We start from the raw sequence: 17,830 nt of genomic DNA on the forward strand, positions 1-17,830 counted from the left end.
AGTGGCCGGGTCTGCTAGTAAGTATATAAAATAAGGAATATATATATATATATATATATATATATATATATATATATATATATATATATATATATATATATATATATATATATATATATATATATAAATTACGTGTCACGTTGTTTGTCCGCGATGGACTCCTAAACTACTTAACCGATTTTAATCAAATTTGCACACCGTGTGTAGTTTGATCTAACTTAAAAGATAGGATAGCCCTTTTTTTGAATTTTTAATTAGAATTTTAATTATTAATTAAAAAATAACTTTCCTGCCAAAAAAATTGTTTCATTTTCCCCACCGCCAAATGAGTACCGCTTCAGTTTTTTTTTTTCCAACAGTCATGAGGCTAGGCTTAAGATTTTTCGGCTGATTATTTAAAACGATTCTATTTATTTTTTTAATGTTTGATGCATTTAAAATTAAACATTGTTAATGAATCGATCTTTCAGATTCATTCTTAAGTACTTTTGAATTAAAATAAAACAGAATAAAGGAAATTAAAAATTTCTAATCTGCATAGCGTTACCCCAACTGGCGTAGAAAAACTCACGCATTTGCGTTACGTTTCGAATCAGAATGTTCGAATTATTTATGATCCTATCCGAAAACGTTTCTCAGGAATAAGATATCATTTTCCACAATTATTTTTTAATGCATACAATAAATTTGATACGTTGCAACGGATTAAATATCACGATCTTATGTTTCAATTTTGTATTACTGTGCACGGTGGCAATTCTCAGAAATAAGATATTTTATTTGAAAATGATTAATTACAAACGTTTTAACGGATCACTGATTAATATAACATACTAAAATTCTGCTTTTTTTTAATTATAAAGAAGTTTGGGAAAATACTTGGAGGTGCACACGGATAATTATTACTTTTCGTTTTGAATGAATTCCGATTCTTTATTTGACTGTTTACTAAGAAAAATGTTGTACGGCAATAACATTTGTTACCTTCATTGAATTTTCAATTAAATGATTTTATTTCTTTTGTTAAGCATATCGTAAAAAAGGTAAGTGAACGAGCCAATAATGAGTTCCTCTAATCGGATAATAAAAAAATATTAACTCATTTGTATGCTAAATGAAATTTAATCTTTTTTATATAAATTATTGAAGATATGATAATAAAAAATGGTTACAATAATCGTTTCAGTTTTTCATTTCTTTACTAATAAACTGCATGTACGTATCAAGTTATGTCAGCTATCATTCAATTCAGCTACAATGCTTATCATTATTTAATAAATGTTTCTGAAACTGATTTCATTTTGTAAATGAATTCTGAATTATTGCAACAGACAAATGTATCAATGACGGAATAAATCTCGTGGCAACTTCATGTGTGGAATATAGAACTTTTTTTTTAAATCTTTCCTTTAAGCTGAGGAAGCCAGAATCGGTATCACTGAAGTTAGAGGATTTATTATACATCATAAAGGGTTTATACTAAGAAGGAAGGTTTTAAGAAGACAAATTATTTGTTCATTATTTGACAGTCACAATTATCTGTTAGCTCCAAGCGATTCTAACAGATGGCGGTATCTGTTGACTGGATTGAGTAAGTATTCAAACAGATGGCGCTGTGTTAAAAGTACCAACGTTTCACATAAGCTGCAATTTAATGGCATAACCACCACGTGTTGCTAAGGCTAAAGTATAAGTTAAATTTATTTCGTAGCAAACGCAATACAATGAAATTCAATTGTTCTTACTTTTTCAATTTTTGGTATTAGCATAGCCGACCACGTGTTATTTAGAGAAGTATAAATTGAATTCATATTATAGTAAATGTAATACAGTGGAATTCTTCTTGCTTTTTAATTATTAGTGCTTCATTGCTCAACAATCTTTAATTAAAATGCATGTTTAAAACAATCATTCTTATGGCGAAGTGTTGAAACGCTTCGATTGGCCATAAACATGCGCGTACAGTTGCAAAATGATCCATCAGCACAAATATTTTCTGAACAATTACTAGATATTGGGAACGGTAAAATAGAACTGCAACCAAATACGCAATGCATTAAACTGCCAGACAATTTCTGCACTGTTCTTGAGGGAAAAATGAATTGATTCAGAGTATTTTTCCGGATATACAGAGTAATTACTTGAATCATAACTCGCTCAGTTATCGGGCTATTTTGGCAGCCAAAAATGTTGATGTTGACGAAATTAACCACATAACCTTCGATTAAAGATTCGTTCACCTATTATTCTCCTTCCGTAATTTGAATCCATCTCGATTATGCAACGGTACGCGTTTAGTCATCAAAAAGATCACCGGAAATATACTCGAAGCTACTATTTTAACTGGAAAGTTTAAAGGAGAAGTGGTCCTGTTGCCACGTGTTCCGATGATACCATCAGAATCTACGATACCCTTCAAAAGGTTACAGTTTCCAATTCGCTTAGCTTTTGCCATGTCTATAAATAAGTCTCAAGGCCAAACAATGTCCATTTGTGGTTTAGATTTGGAAAATCCATGTTTTTTTCATGGGCAACTATATGTTGCATGTTCACGTGTAGGAAAACCGTCAAATCTATTTGAGTTAGCTAAAGACTGGTTAACCAAAAATATTGTGCACCGATTAGTGCTAAATTAAATTGGAATTAAAAGTATTTATAATTCAAATTAATAAACATTAAAATAGTTTTAAATCTTTTATTAATAAACATTAATAAAAGATTTAAAACTATCTGCCCTACCTACCTCATTTATAAGTTTAAGTGTTACGTGTTTTTTACTAACAACTTTGTAATGTACTCATTTGTTACAAACTTGAAAACAAAAAATAAAGAAATTTAATTTTTTTTTGTATTGATTTTTGCTCAATATCAACGGTAGTAGAAAATCAATCATGGAGGTCCCCATGTTTTTTTTTACAAATGGCATCTGTGTAAAAAAGCATGGTGGTCCCCATGACTGGTGTTCTCCTACCGTTTCCCTTGATTAGTTTACTACTATGTAATATAACAAAAACCTTAGCCACAGCAACGAGTGGCCGGGTCTGCTAGTGTATATATATATATATATATATATATATATATATATATATATATATATATATATATATATATATATATATATATATATATATATATATATATATTCTGGCCCTGAGAAAAAGTTTTGCAACTTAACCTATTTTGAGACAAAAAAAAAAAAAAAAAAAAAACGGCGCATGCTAATCTTATAGTCACGTGATTGTTTCAAACTGATTGAAACTGGTTAATGACTTAAATTAATTTAGAAAAACAATGACAAAAATAATTTCTCACAAGTTAACTAGATATTTGTGATAGAGAAATTCTATTTTATCTATACATAGCATAGATAAAATAGAGTTTTGTTTAAATAAAAATGCGAGTTCGCAAATTGTACAGACTAAGTCTATGACAAAGGATACCGACGTGCTCTGATTGATTTAAGCCTTGGCATCTTTTTGGCAATGTTTTGCACTCATAATAATGTAGTTTTCGCTTATTTGGCTCAAACCTTGTACCTTTCATTAGTTTTATGGAAGATACGAGTGAATATCAACACGATCTAATTTTTATTAATATAATTGTTTTCTCTAAATATTACTACTAATACAAATTATTATTAATAAATAATAATAATAAAAAGTACTAATAATACTAGTAATACGAGTAACTAATGTTGTTTATGCAAAGAAGTACAAAAACTATATGAAAGTAATAACTCAACATATGATGCAGCAATTAAATAATTTTTATTTTTCTATGATTTTCGTGCCTTTATTAGATAATTTATGAAGTCATTGAAACTTGTTGCTGAACGTTTGTTATTTTCCCATCGACTACATATGGGGAGATGATTACTGAATGCCCAAAACGTATAAATATGTAAGCTTTAATGGAATATGTGATTTCGTAAGCTAATTTTTTTAGTTATATCAAAATAAAACTAAGAAGAAACACACACAAAAAATATTTTTAATAAATTGTAATTTTTATATTTCCTGAATTTAGGTTTCAAGATTTGATTTTTTCTGCTGTATATGTGTTCCAGATTAATATTACATGTAAACCGTAAAAAATAGAGAGGGGATAAATTCACATATTTTATTTATTTTTATGAAAATATATTTCGGCATGGCATCTTTTTGGCAAAACATTGCCAAAAATATGCCAAGGCTTAAACCAATCAGAGCACGTCGGTACCCTTTGCCATAGACTTAGTCTGCACAATTTGCGAACTCGCAATAAAAATAGGTTTAGGTTAAAATGGGATTTTGTAGGGCATTTATTGGGGAATCTTTTAATACATTGAAGTCATATCAAAATTAAAAAAGGAGTTATATAATTACGATTTTAATTATTTTCGTATTACGATTTGTGCATGCGTAATACACTTATCCGCGCATGTACGAAAACATCAAATTGCGCATGCGCAAATATCAAGAGCTGTGGTATGAATATGCGATACATTTCTTTGTTTACGCCTGATTTTAAGCTGGTATTCAAAGCTCATTATGCCCCATAAAATTAACTTATATTGGAGATATTTGTACCGTTTTGTTGGGCATTTATTGGGGAACGTTTTATTATATTGAAATCATATATAAAAAAAGGAGTTTTAAAATTGAACCGGAACCGGAGTTTAACCCCTTATTCGCCAAATTACGATAACGCGCCAAAGCTGGAAACCTCCAGACTGGCAAACTTATTATCTCTCGCCTTTATTATGCGCTATGATTGGACATTGCTCCCTCGCTTTTGAACATTTCGTAAAACACGGCGCAAGACCGTTGTCGGCGAGTTGGCGATTTTTGAAAATTGTGCAAAGCAGGGGGTTAAACTCCGGTCGTACCAATTGCGATTTTAATTATTTCAAGGACAAACGTTTTACACTGCTGGAATTGACTTAAGCGAAGGTTTTACTCATGGACAACTTTATGTGGCACTTTCTAGAGTTGCACTCAAACAAAATCTTTTTGCCTTAGCACCAGGAGGAAAAACAGCCAATATCGTTTGCAAAGAAATATTACGAAGCACGCTGAATTTTATTTTCATATCAAATTATACAGACTTGATAAACAAGTGTGGAACAATGGGTACAATGAGTTATTTGTATAATCAAAATCGCTTTTCTATTGTATATTTTTAGTGTATTGTTTTGTCTATGAACATATCATATTTTTACTTTTTTAACAGTAAAAATATTTGGAACAGTTTTGATATACAGTCAATTTCGCCCCCCCCCAAAAAAAATAATAATTTATTTCCAAATTTTAGCGACATGGCAGAACGTGGCGCGAATTGCGGCAATAGCGCCACCGAAAAATTGCCCACCTCGCAAGACGCCAAATGACTGTATATCAAAGCTTAACTAATATTTCTGAATGTGTGCAAAATAAAAATGATTTTGTAGTTATTTTTGATTATTTCTAAATATATTTTTATATTTGTTTGATGTTGCGTGACATGCCCATGTCATATCGGGTGGAGGTAGACTTAAGTTTAAAGTTAATTTTTTCTCTTGGGCGTTATGCCACGGGAAACGCTGGTGGGTACTTCTAGTATTTTTATAAACTGTAATTATAAAATTAAAAATTAACTATAAACACATGATTTTGCACAGATTTTATTTTTGTTATTGCAAACTGTTTGTCAAATCATTTTCTATTAAGAATTGAATTAAATTCAATCACGTACAATACAATAATACCACTCGTATAGTGACTATTTGTACAAATTTAACATTAGATATTTTTCTGTGAACCTTGCATTAACAGTAATATTTCAAAATACGCATTGTGGTTGTTGGTTCCAAATTGCAGTAACTAATTTTAATAAAGATAATTGCAAACAAACAGATAAACAAAGAAATAAATTTTATTTGTCAATACAAAACATGCATTTTGTACATTGAATGCAGAGTCACAATATGAATGAATGATAAAGCTGCTGCATAAGTAGGGAGAGAAACATATGTCCTGCAAGAGAAAGATATGTATGTAAACACAAGAGCAAACAGGATTTTTTCAATACAAAAACAAAAAGTAACTGATATATAAACAGATAAAAGCGGACTCGTCCGATTTCACTTACAATAGTATTCGTAAATAATGTACTAATACCTTTAATTGAATGCAGTTATGTCATGTACATCACATACGCTTAGAGTGCCTTAATTTATTTTGACTAAAATAACTTCCTCAATTTATTTTGATTAAAATAAATTAAGGCACTTCCAGCGTGTTTGATGTACATGGCATAACTGCATTCAATTAAAGAGGGAAATAAATAAAGATCGAATTAGAAAAACCTTTGATAATTTGATTTAAAATATCTACAATTTAATATCTGAAAATAAACTTAAATGTGCTCTGTTTATTAGAAATGCCGGACTAATTTATATATTTATTACAATACCAAGCATATATATAAATTCTACACATACAAGCCCAGTCGCTTTCTCTTCAGAATTTACTTTTTACTGTAATGACATTTCATTAGTTCACAATAATAATTATAAACATAATTTTGCGGATGTGGGGTCGAAAGGAAGAAACTTTTGAAATTTTAATTTCGATTTATTTCATGACGAGAGTCATATTATGTTCAAAGGAAAAGCGATAAGAGATGAATCAGTCTACATCGCGATGCAAGAGCAAAAGAGACATTTTTCTCTTCAGTTATTTCGCTATGGGATTCACATGTCGATGTAGGCTTGAGAATCTAGGTATCTTTGAAAGGTATGTGTAAGTAATAAGTATTTTTATCCCTTCGTTCCTGATTCGTGAATAACGGAGTCGGCAATATTGTTAAGCCCTTGTTAGAAATAGTTAAAATAAAAAGGGGGAATGTGATCAGGAAATAAGTAAGTAATAAATAAAGTGAACATGGGCTAAATTAAGGTAAAAATCAGGAAGTTAAACAGTATTTAAGCATTAGTTAACCCTTTAAAGGGCCATTTTTTTCTAGTCATATTATGTTAAAATATTTTTAACCTTGAAATTAGAATAAGAAAAGGGATTCATTTAGCTTATTAGATAAATTTAGTTTAATTAATTAATTTGGTTAATTAATAATTAAGTAACAAATCAAGACACATCATTTTGTCTGAGATAAAGAACTGAAGCATCTAAGCTTCTGTCTTTCTAAAAAAATTTGTCAGAACTTATGCCAACCTAATTTCATACAAAGATTGATAAATTTGGTGGGAAGCATACTTTCCACGGCCCTAGAAAGGGTTAAAAAATATGTTTAAAACGATTAATTGAAATATTAAATTATATCTTGTCATTTTTAATGAATATTGATGTAATTTTAAAAGTAAATGTACAATAAGTAAATGTATGAGGTAAGAATGTTCGAGTGAGATATTCCATATAAAATTCTAAAATATCACGAGCATCATTTCAAGCAGTTCTTTAATCCATATTTGGGACCGGTTATTATATGTCTCATATTAAGTTGTTTCTCAGATTATATGTATTGCTATTATCTATGAAATCTTTAATTTTATAATCAAATGTCTAAATGATATGTTTTCATACATTTTATTTTCCTTATATTTCATAAGCATTCCCTAGAATTCTTGCAATGATTGTACTTTTTAGAGACTATAAATAAAATAAAGTATATACTAGACCACCAATTTTTAAAAAAATCATTTTCAATTTCTAAAAGAAATTTGGCGCAGTATAGTCAAAACCATGGCTCTTATGCCAATAATAATAAAAAAAAAAAAATCTAAAAAAATTGCCCATCATGTAAAATTAAAGCTCGACTTAAGAATAAGATGCGGTAAGCAAAATTGAATATCTTTTCGCCAAATGTGGCGATTTTGAAAACTTTTATAGCAACCCTAAAAGGCGTTTTTGACTGTTTTTATATCTATTCAATACGGCAGATTTTTTTGCGTGTATTTGGATGTTGGTATGATTTTGGCAGCATTTGCTTGATGAGAAACCGAATCAAATTTTCTGAAATCTTATCAAAATTATTTTAATATTAAACGATTATTAGTGGTGTAGAGACCAGGGAGGGGGCAAGGAGTATTGAAGCTCCAGGGCCAGTCATATGGAGAGCTATCGGAACAAAATATTAATGCGCTAATGTTATTTTTTAAATGAAATGAAATTTCATGAAGGAATGAAAAATTATATTATGTTCCGGATACCTATTACCTTCGTTACGCCAATGAGGATTACATAATAGATTTTTATTTATTTATTATACACGCCTTTTGGCATTTAAATTAAAATATGTATCATTAATTTTAAAGTTGGATATCAAATAGAAATCTATACTTTACCTGTACATTTTAAACACGTGTTTCTTTACAAAGCTCTGAATATAGACTATAAAGGTACTAGATATTTGATAAATCAGCATCTATCTCCTTATTCTTGGTTAAAAGGCTGCAAAGCTGAAAATAAAACAAAAGGTAATTATAAAACTCCATATACAACAATTTCTAAGATAAATCAACAAATTAATAGATGATGTTTAAGATGAAAATGACAGCGTCATATTTATAAAATTATTTTTAATCCCGTATCCTTTAAAGGAAGTAATTATATACATTTAAAAAAAATTATTTGTTAAAAATTATTTGTTTAAATGCATGTTCCCATTTATGGTCAAATAAAATGTTATATATATTTAATTATTGCATTCATTCACAAGTACATTATCATTTAACGTGTTATTTTGTCTTTTTTACTTGATAGTTATTATAATTAAAAAGCATTATTATTTGTAACTCCTCAGTCTAGTTTTTCTCTATGCCAACGAAATCCAGACTTCTATTCCGTTTTTAGAAGCGAACTTCTAGCAATCGAGGAGGGACTTAAGACCATTTTACATGAAAATAATTATAAGAACATTTAGATTCTTACTGATAGCCGCAGCTCAATGGAACACCTTAACAACTGGACCTATGTTGGAGATAAAGCAAGTTTGTCTATTCTTCAGAAGTTGAAGCTGATTTCACTCCAATATGATACTCATTTCCAGTGGATCCCATCTCACGTGGATCTACTTAGTAACGAAATAGCAGACAGGCTTGCAAAGAAAGGAAGCAGCCTAGCGACTTCATCTTCTGCTGAGCTCACATGCTTAGAACTGTTCTCTCAGGCGAAATTCACAAGAAGAATTGGATGGTTCCCCCTACTCATGATTCGTATAGAGCCAATAAGCCGGGGCAGTCCTTAATTCTTCCTTGTGATAGAAAAACCAACACTTGCCTGTCGCGCCTTACCAGTGGCCACCTTAAATGTCTTTTCTTTTCTCAGAATGAAAAATATTACCCTCTTTGCCCGAAATGCTGCCAAGATCAGGCTTCTGTTGAACATATTCTAGACTGTTTAGGACTTCTTTGGGGAGAAATTTTTTTCTTCTCCCTTCCTCGTTTTTGTCTTTCTTCTTGTTAACGGATTTTTGGATTTCATCTGACTAAGTCAGGCTATGGAGATTAGCAGCAACAACAACAACAACAACAATTCTCAAGCGCATTAATAATTTAACATGTTATTTTGTCTTTTTTAACTGATAGTTATTATAATTAAAAACATTTTTTAATTATGAAAATAGTGGGAAAAAATTATAACATCAAACTATCATTAAATAAATATGTTTACATTTTAAGATGAAACCTCTGATGGTAATCTCGAGCGCGTGCTGTGCATTGACTGAGGGATCTTAGGGAAAATTATCGTAAGAGTCTAAAATAGTGATATTAGAAGCTTCATAACTTGATCAGTTTTAATCGTAAAAGAGTGAAATTTGTTCATGTATTGTTTGAATGATCATTATGTCGAAAATATTTTACTAAATATGACTAATAGGACCAGAATACTGTATAAAAATTTGATATCATATTTTTTTAGAAATATGTTTACAGACTCGGACAACATAAAATTTTTTACTTCGTTTAAACATTTTATATATACGCATATCTCTATCTGTAGAATAAAAATTTAACTATTGGACCACAATTATAAAATTATAGAGTGGGCACCTTATATACAACATATGTTCTATATGTAATGTAATCAATATTTTTATACATGACTGTCCTTTTTTGCCATTTTTTTACATTTTAAATATTTATTTTTGCTGATATATTTATATATATTCAAACAATTTTCAATCAATTCATCTATCGTTCAATTTTGTTTTCACTGTCTAAAATACTTATATGCTGTGTTTATACTATATTTCTTCTGTATTTCTTAAATTTTAGAGAATTTCGTTAATTAAAATCTGTTATGTCTTTCATGTATCATATATTTTCAAATATTTCCTTATTCTGTATGCGGATAAGTGTATAAATATCTGAAAAACCGAGCTTCACTCAGCATTTTTTTTTTTTTTTTTTTTTTTTTGTAAAATCGTGTTTTTTTTTTTTTTTTTTTTTGTAAAATCGTGTTTTTTTTTTTTTTTTTTTTTTTTTTGTAAAATCGTGTTTTTTTTTTTTTTTTTTTTTTTTTTTTTTTTTGAGAAAATATTTAGATACGAATCACATACTGATTAATATGAATATTTTTCAATTTCACCTACATATGAATTGGTTATTTAAATACAAAAAAAAATCATGAATACACTTAGTTATTCGAAACAATCCAGTTACAGTATTATATTTAGTATAGTTATATACAGTATAATAGTATAGTTATATTACAGTATTCCTTTTACAATTATCATTACTTATATTTTTGAGCTTACACTCATTTTTACCATTTTGCAACAAGATGGCGCTGTATGATACTGTGTCACCATGAGAGCAGATATGCTCTAATAGTTAGTTAAAAAAATGTTTTTTCATGTGTGTCTGTGTGTGTGTGTGTGTGTGTGTGTGTGTGTGTGTAAAATCGCGGTTTTTCAGGAGAGGCACCTACATAGATAAACTTAAAAAGCAAAAGCTTATCTAAATATAAAATTTGATTCAAATCGTTAGATCCATTCCCGAGGTACACGAAGTAATTAAATTATTTATATATATACAAAAATAAGATTTATTTATATATGTATTCAATTATAAGTTATAAGATGTAAATTATTTCATGATTATTTTATATGTGGAGTTCCATGGGGTTTTTGCATTTGTTCTATGATATTTTATACACTTCCAGTCGATCTTTAAAACATTCTAAACTCTTTGGGAGACTATGTCAAAGAGTGGTTAAAATTAAACTTTACCTCATTATGTGCTTCTTCTAGTTGGTGCCTCAATGAGTTTACTTTCTCTTCCAGCGATATGTTTTCGAGGCATTTTGCCGAATACTTTTCTGTGATTTCCAGAATTTCAGCTTTTAAATTTTCCAGATCATTCCTGAGAGGAAAAGAAAGAAACAAAAATTGAAAAACACATCTTATTCAATATTTTTTCATTAACAACAACATTTTACAAGGATATTAATTAAAGTTTTCTATATTTGACATTAAACTGCATTATGGTATTAAAAATCGTATATTGCAATATCTTGTTTTTATTTTTCTAACATATGAAGTAAATTGAATATATGTAGTTCATTAAAGAAACATTAGCCACTTCATATCATATGCAATCCTCATTTCACGTCATCGTACAACACACAATTAAGTTGAAAACCAAATTTCATATTTAAGAAAAAATTATGCTTGCGTGTTTATGAAAATAGAAATAAGCACATGTGCTTATAAATTTTACTGGAATAATAATAAGCCATAAGGCGAGAGGATACCAGAGTTTCGAGACAAGTTCTGTAGCCAAGAAATTACTTTATTGATCAACAGGAATGCACTGTCACATTCCAAGTAGTTTCTTTGTGCTACAATACAACGTTCTTGCCAGATATCTCTTGAATGAGCTTTGCAAAACTCCTTCTTGAAACGGGTCAAATACCATCTCCGATTCATATTGAATTTCTCGCCGTCTTCTAGTAATAAGTGCATATGTTATTCAAAGCACTTTGCGCAATTCATGGTAATATTACTGTAAAGTTACTGCATCATATGTAACCACCTATGCAGCAAGTTGCACATCGGAGGCTTTGTAGCTTCAATTTCGGAGATGAATGTTCCATACTAAAAACCCGATTCACACAAAGAACAGTCGTTGTCACGTGTCACGATAGTTGAGTAGATAAACGGACTTTCTTCCATCACCTGAGTAAGAATTGGATGAAGGACAAGGAATACAGCAGAGTGGACAATTGACATAAGGAGCCGGCGTGAATGATAGCAGTAGATTGCCATGACAACGATGAAAAAGGTGGTTGAGTTAAGTGGAAAAATGGCGTGTCTAGAACTTCTTAAATGTAAATAACCAAAATGAATGTATGAAATATTATTTTAGGTTTCTTAAATAAAGAACGATTTATAGAATCCTTCCTTAATAATTGACTACGATATAACAGGATTTAAAATACCACCAACGTTGAGATATCATACCGTGTAAACAACTCAATTATACATTGAATGTGTCGAGGCCAAATGTCCTCCATTTATTATGGCGCGAACTTTTGGAGAAAGGGTGATGGTTTGGGTGGCATTCACTTGATCTGATCTTGATTCAAAATTATAGCGTACACCCTAAGATAGCTCTGGTGTAGCTTCAAAATAGGGGCAAATATAACTAAATTAAATTGAGACAAATTTGTTAGGTTTCACACAAATTCTCATTCGCTTGTCGTTCATATTGATATACAGAAAGTATAAATGCATATAGTCACTAAAGCACGAATTGTACAGCTACTAGTGCACATTAAACGACCCCTACTGGCAGACTGACTGTTGAGAATCAGTGATCCCCAAGACTGTGTGGACGGTTTGCTAATGCTATCTCGTGGCAAGCAGTACAATTAGTCTTGAAACATTTCGATACTCTTTCGGACATTAGAACAATTGAAATGATTATAAAATTGTAGGGATATACTTTTGACTTATATGATAGACTATAGCATGAAAGCACTCATTTAAAGAAAGAGATAAAAAGTCTGTATTTTTTTTACCCGAAAATAATTACCGATATATTTGAATTGAATCTATTACAATCAGCCTTACATAAATTTCAAGATACAATGATTTAACAATTATTTTTATTCAGAGTGAAATATTTGCATATTAATCACATTTTTAGTTCTTAAGTGCTATCTAAAACATATTCGGTAACAAACAACGCAGGTAATTACTTAAACTTAAAAATAAAGAATACTCAAAAGATATTAATTACCTGTATTTGCAGTAGAATGATTCGTGATCACCATGTTGAAGTTTTTTCAACAACTCCTCTCGCATTTGCTCAGTTTCTTCTTTCAGCTGCTGTTCATGTGACCTTTTGATGGCTTCCAAAGCTGCAAGAGAGAATTTTTAAATGAATTTAAAGTTAAATCTTTTTACTTTAGATCAGAGTTCCGCAAACATATCCCTCTCGAGATACCAGAATGAAGTTCCGGGATGGCACAAAAAGCTTTACTATGCTATTTCTATCAGGTAATTACTACCGCAACCTCAAATTTATAAAACAAATAAACAAACAAATAAAAAGCATTGATTAATGATAGTAAAAAAAGATATTCAATTAAAATAGTTATTAAGCCATTTTATGGAAATATTCCACCCAAAAGTACATTTTTTTCATATTTGCGCATAAATGTTGAAGATATTGGAATAAAAATCTTCTGCAATAGTTTTCGAGGTTGGAGCACTTTTTTTTTTAAAAAGAAAATGTTGGAAGTATATAAAAAGAAAGTATTGTAATCACCAAAAAATTCGAACTCAAGACTTTATCTTATCTCCGAGTTTCAGATCTCTCTAAATCCGAAGAATACAATCTTGGAATAATGTTTGTATGTCTATTCATTCGTCTGTCTATCTACCCGATAAATCAAAAATGCTCTGCGCTAGAAGAATGAAATTTGGGAGGGGGATGTAGATTTAACACTCTATTCGTAGATTTCTGTCAAATTTTGAACGAAATCCATTCAGAAGGAGTCTGTCTTTTCGGCTGCCCGAAAACAAGGGAACACAACAATTAGAAAACATAAAGAGCTAGACAGATCAAACTTGGTACACAGATTAAGCATCTAAACTAAGGATCTGTATCCGATTTGGAGCCAAATCCATCAAGAAGTTGACTGCCTGTCAGTCTGTACTTTTGCATTTATGTAGACGCGGCAATTCAAAGAAGCAACAATTTAAGTAATGAAATTTGATATGTGATCGTGCGCTACAATTGTAGTTTTATGTCAAATTTTGTTTTTTAGAGGTCCGAAATAAGGCAACCAAAATGCATATTTGATCTTCTAGTATTGTATATTAACCTAAGAAAACGATCAATCGCCATTGATCGTAAGCTAGATTTAATAAAAATGCTAGATTCATGCCAAAGATAGATATATCGTAATTATTGATCGTCAATAACATATAGTGAATACACAAGTACCGGGTTTTTTTATTATACGATAAAGCACAAAACTCTCATATGCGGATTTTTAAAAATTAAAATTTGAGCACTCGTGTGGCATCCACATGGCCTTTTCCAAGGTTCACAATTTAATGCGTGTTAAAGAGGTATAGTACTTTTATTAGAGAATATGCGTCAGAGTTTTGGAAAGATCACTCCTGTTGGTTTATAAATAAATACATTTAGGACTCTAAAGCTCATTTTTAGCAACAGCTATAAACTATTTTAAAATAAGAGAACTTATTCCAAACAATTAACAGTAAAATTTAGCGAATGACTTAAAAACATCATAAACAAAGGATCGAGGCTATTTAGGCTCATTTTCAGCGCCAGTCACCTTTGGTTGACGAATGAGAAAATCCCTTATTTTAGATTAGGACCACGGGACAGAACTAACTCTACTAAACAAAAAACGAAATCCTCCTACAAAGCGATGGCCAGTATTCTACTTAGTAAAAGAGTATCTGTCCCGTAGTAAAGCTCTTACAAAACTCTAGTCTGGACTGAATTTTCACTTTCGTCATACTAAGATAACTTGAGTTGCAAATAAGCCTAAACAGAGGCTTCAAATGGGTTTGGAGTGAAGCAATATTAAAATTGGGGGAACAAAATTACCAGCACGTTTTCTTTTTCAGACTTTGCAGGGCTTGTGGAAATTATACAAGTCATTTTGTCCCTCATAATTTCATTAAAAAATTGGAAATTCTTTGCACGCGTTTTGATTTTTACTTCAAATTTGGGAGGATTATTCTCAATTAATCGATTGATTTTAATTAAAACTTAATATGTTTAAGAAATGCCATTTGGCACAGAATAAAAAAAAACTTGATTATAATAACCCATAATAATAATAATAATACTAATTTACGAAATATAATTAAAAATCATAGCAAAAATTTAAAAAAAATAAGAAAAATAGTAAACATTAAAAAAAAAATATTCTATCAATGTTCAAAAAGTAGAAAATCATTTTATCACAACTGTCAGAAGTCAAAATAAAATTGAAAAAACATGAGAGATACAATCAATACAATAAGGAAACTAAGCCATAGTAGAAACTGAAAGAATGATGTGATATAAATTACAATTCTAATTTACTTAGAACATTTCTATCAGCGTTTTACATTTTATTAAATTTTTTGACATACAGATTTTTAATGAATATTATTTTTAACTTTTTAATACATAAATAACTGCATTTTTATTTTTTTAATTTCTATCATTATTTAAAGCATTCAAAGCATTTTCTTATTTATTTTGTAATTTTCGAATGTTCGTAAATGACTTGTGGACGAAAACTGTTAACGTCACTTCCAGGTTTCGACTAATGCTTTTTTAAAAATAATCTCTTGTATACGAAATGTATAGAACGAATTGTCATCGTCTAAAAATTCGAACTCGAGATTTTGATGTATGTCCGCATTCCGGACCTTCCCCAGTTTGGGAAACACAGTTTTGGCATTACACCTGTCTGTCTGTCTGTTAGCACGATAACTCAAAAACGCTGTGAGCTAGATAGATGAAATTCAAAATATGATCTAAAAGCCAAATGTGTAGATTTCTCCCAAATTTTGGGCGAAATCCAATCAAAAGAAGTACATCTGTCCGGATATAAGAATATAAGTAAACACTAATCTTTTGAGGCACAGTGGCTTCGTTTGAGTCCGCCTAGCCTTTTATTTTTTCTCATCCGACTGACACAGTGACTTCAACTGAATCCATCTGCTCTCAGCTCTACGTAATGCTGCCGAAAAAATTAATAAATTGTCCTTTTCATTTTTTTATTGTGTATTTAGTTTAATTTCATCCTTTCCACCTTAAATTCAGTAGTTCTATGTTCGGTGTTTTAAAAAGGATAACTGTAAAAAGAAGAGAGCTACATGGATGAAATTTTCTATACACTGTTAACATATAAACTATAGATACTAATCCAATTTGGAAACAAATCTGTAAAGGGATTGGCCGGGGTTGTTGTTTTGTAATTTCACAAGCATGTATATGCGGTAACTCTGAAATGCAATAACTTGAAAATATATACAATCTTGTAAGTTATTTTGCGGTTACTATTACAATTCTGTACCAAATTGTAAGTTCATCTGGTTGCAAAAACACGTCTAAAATATAAATATATTTTTGTATATTATTAACTGCATGCCAGGGATAAATCGCCAAATAATTACCAAAGATCACATGCTAGAATCAGTAAAAACATCAGATTCCCGCCATAGATCTATATTTCGCATCTACTGTTCGATAATGTCACGTTAGACATTTGTCCACAATTCTACCCGAGGGGAAAGTGGTAATAGAATATGCGAGAAAGTTTCTGTGAGACCACTTACCGCTTGTTAAAAAAAACAAAGAATGAAAAAACGATAAACCCGCCTTTAACCCTAGAGTAAGAATGAAAAATAAAAGAAGCAGATAGGAGAGGTAAAAAAATCTCGGAAGAGAAGTAAGAAAAGTAGGCGGATTAGAATTCATTTCTCGCCTGTTAAGTTTTAATGGAATAAAATATAGCAAATAAGCGAGGATATTTACCAGTTATTGTTGCCTGAGCTTCCAGTTCCAAGGCCTTTTCTTTCTCCGCTTGGAGCATAGATAATTCGTCTTTGTGTTTCTTCTCCATTTCGCTTGTTATCCGATAGTGAGAATTTTCAATGGCTACGAGTCCTTTCTTGAACATTTCCTGTGTAAGTTGCAACATGAATTAATAAATATCAGCCATGGTAAAATTCAAGCATGAAATATTATAATTCAAATCAGATTTTACAGATATGTTACCACAACTTTATTTTCTCTGTTCTCTGTTTTTCTTTTTTTTTATTTCCTCGTATATGTAGTATAGAGAAAGTATAGTAATCGTCAAAGAGTACGAACTCAAAGTTTTGATGAATCTTTACATTTTTTTATCTCTCTGGGTTAAAATTACACATTTTTAGAAAATGTCTGTTACTAAAAGTTAATATTTTGTAACTACTGCACGCCAATGCCATGTAAGGGTCTCTAATATTACAAGTTTATTAGAACATATGCGAGAAGGTTTTGGGGAGACCACTCTCGTAGTTTTAATTTTTGCATAAGAAATACGGTAAAAATGATGAAAATGAAAAAATGAATTTTATTGTGCAACTTGCTGCGCCAAGGATACCAAGTCGCCAATAAAGATGGCGGACAAAGTAAACAAATTCTGCTGCGGAACAGATACGGTTACTAATTCAGACGATTTTTTAAAGCGCATACTGACAGTTAAAAAATGCAAAAGAATAAATATTTTCTGTTCGTATTCACATTAAAAATAAAATTGCAGTGTTTTATTAGTTGTAAAAAAACTTTTAATTATAATAAAGAACAAAATTAAAATCTTTAATCGAT

At 30.3% G+C, this 17,830-nt stretch overlaps 1 protein-coding gene across 2 annotated transcripts in view; it reads right to left on the minus strand.

Annotated features, from left to right (window-relative positions):
• Positions 1-5,874: 5,874 nt before the first annotated feature.
• The window catches only part of LOC129983845 (protein outspread-like), a 168,115-nt gene continuing 156,159 nt past the window's right edge, over positions 5,875-17,830 (minus strand). For both annotated transcript variants that reach the window (XM_056093505.1, XM_056093504.1), the window contains 5 exons: positions 16,997-17,144; positions 13,223-13,343; positions 11,209-11,341; positions 8,321-8,434; positions 5,875-5,993 (listed from right to left, as the gene is read on the minus strand). In XM_056093505.1, coding sequence (XP_055949480.1) covers positions 8,378-8,434; positions 11,209-11,341; positions 13,223-13,343; positions 16,997-17,144 — 459 coding nt within the window. In that variant the 3' untranslated portion in view covers positions 5,875-5,993; positions 8,321-8,377. The remainder of the gene's footprint in view (positions 5,994-8,320; positions 8,435-11,208; positions 11,342-13,222; positions 13,344-16,996; positions 17,145-17,830) is intronic.

The sequence above is a fragment of the Argiope bruennichi genome, chromosome 9 (genome assembly GCF_947563725.1).
Source record: "Argiope bruennichi chromosome 9, qqArgBrue1.1, whole genome shotgun sequence".
In the NCBI taxonomy this organism is placed as follows: domain Eukaryota; kingdom Metazoa; phylum Arthropoda; class Arachnida; order Araneae; family Araneidae; genus Argiope; species Argiope bruennichi.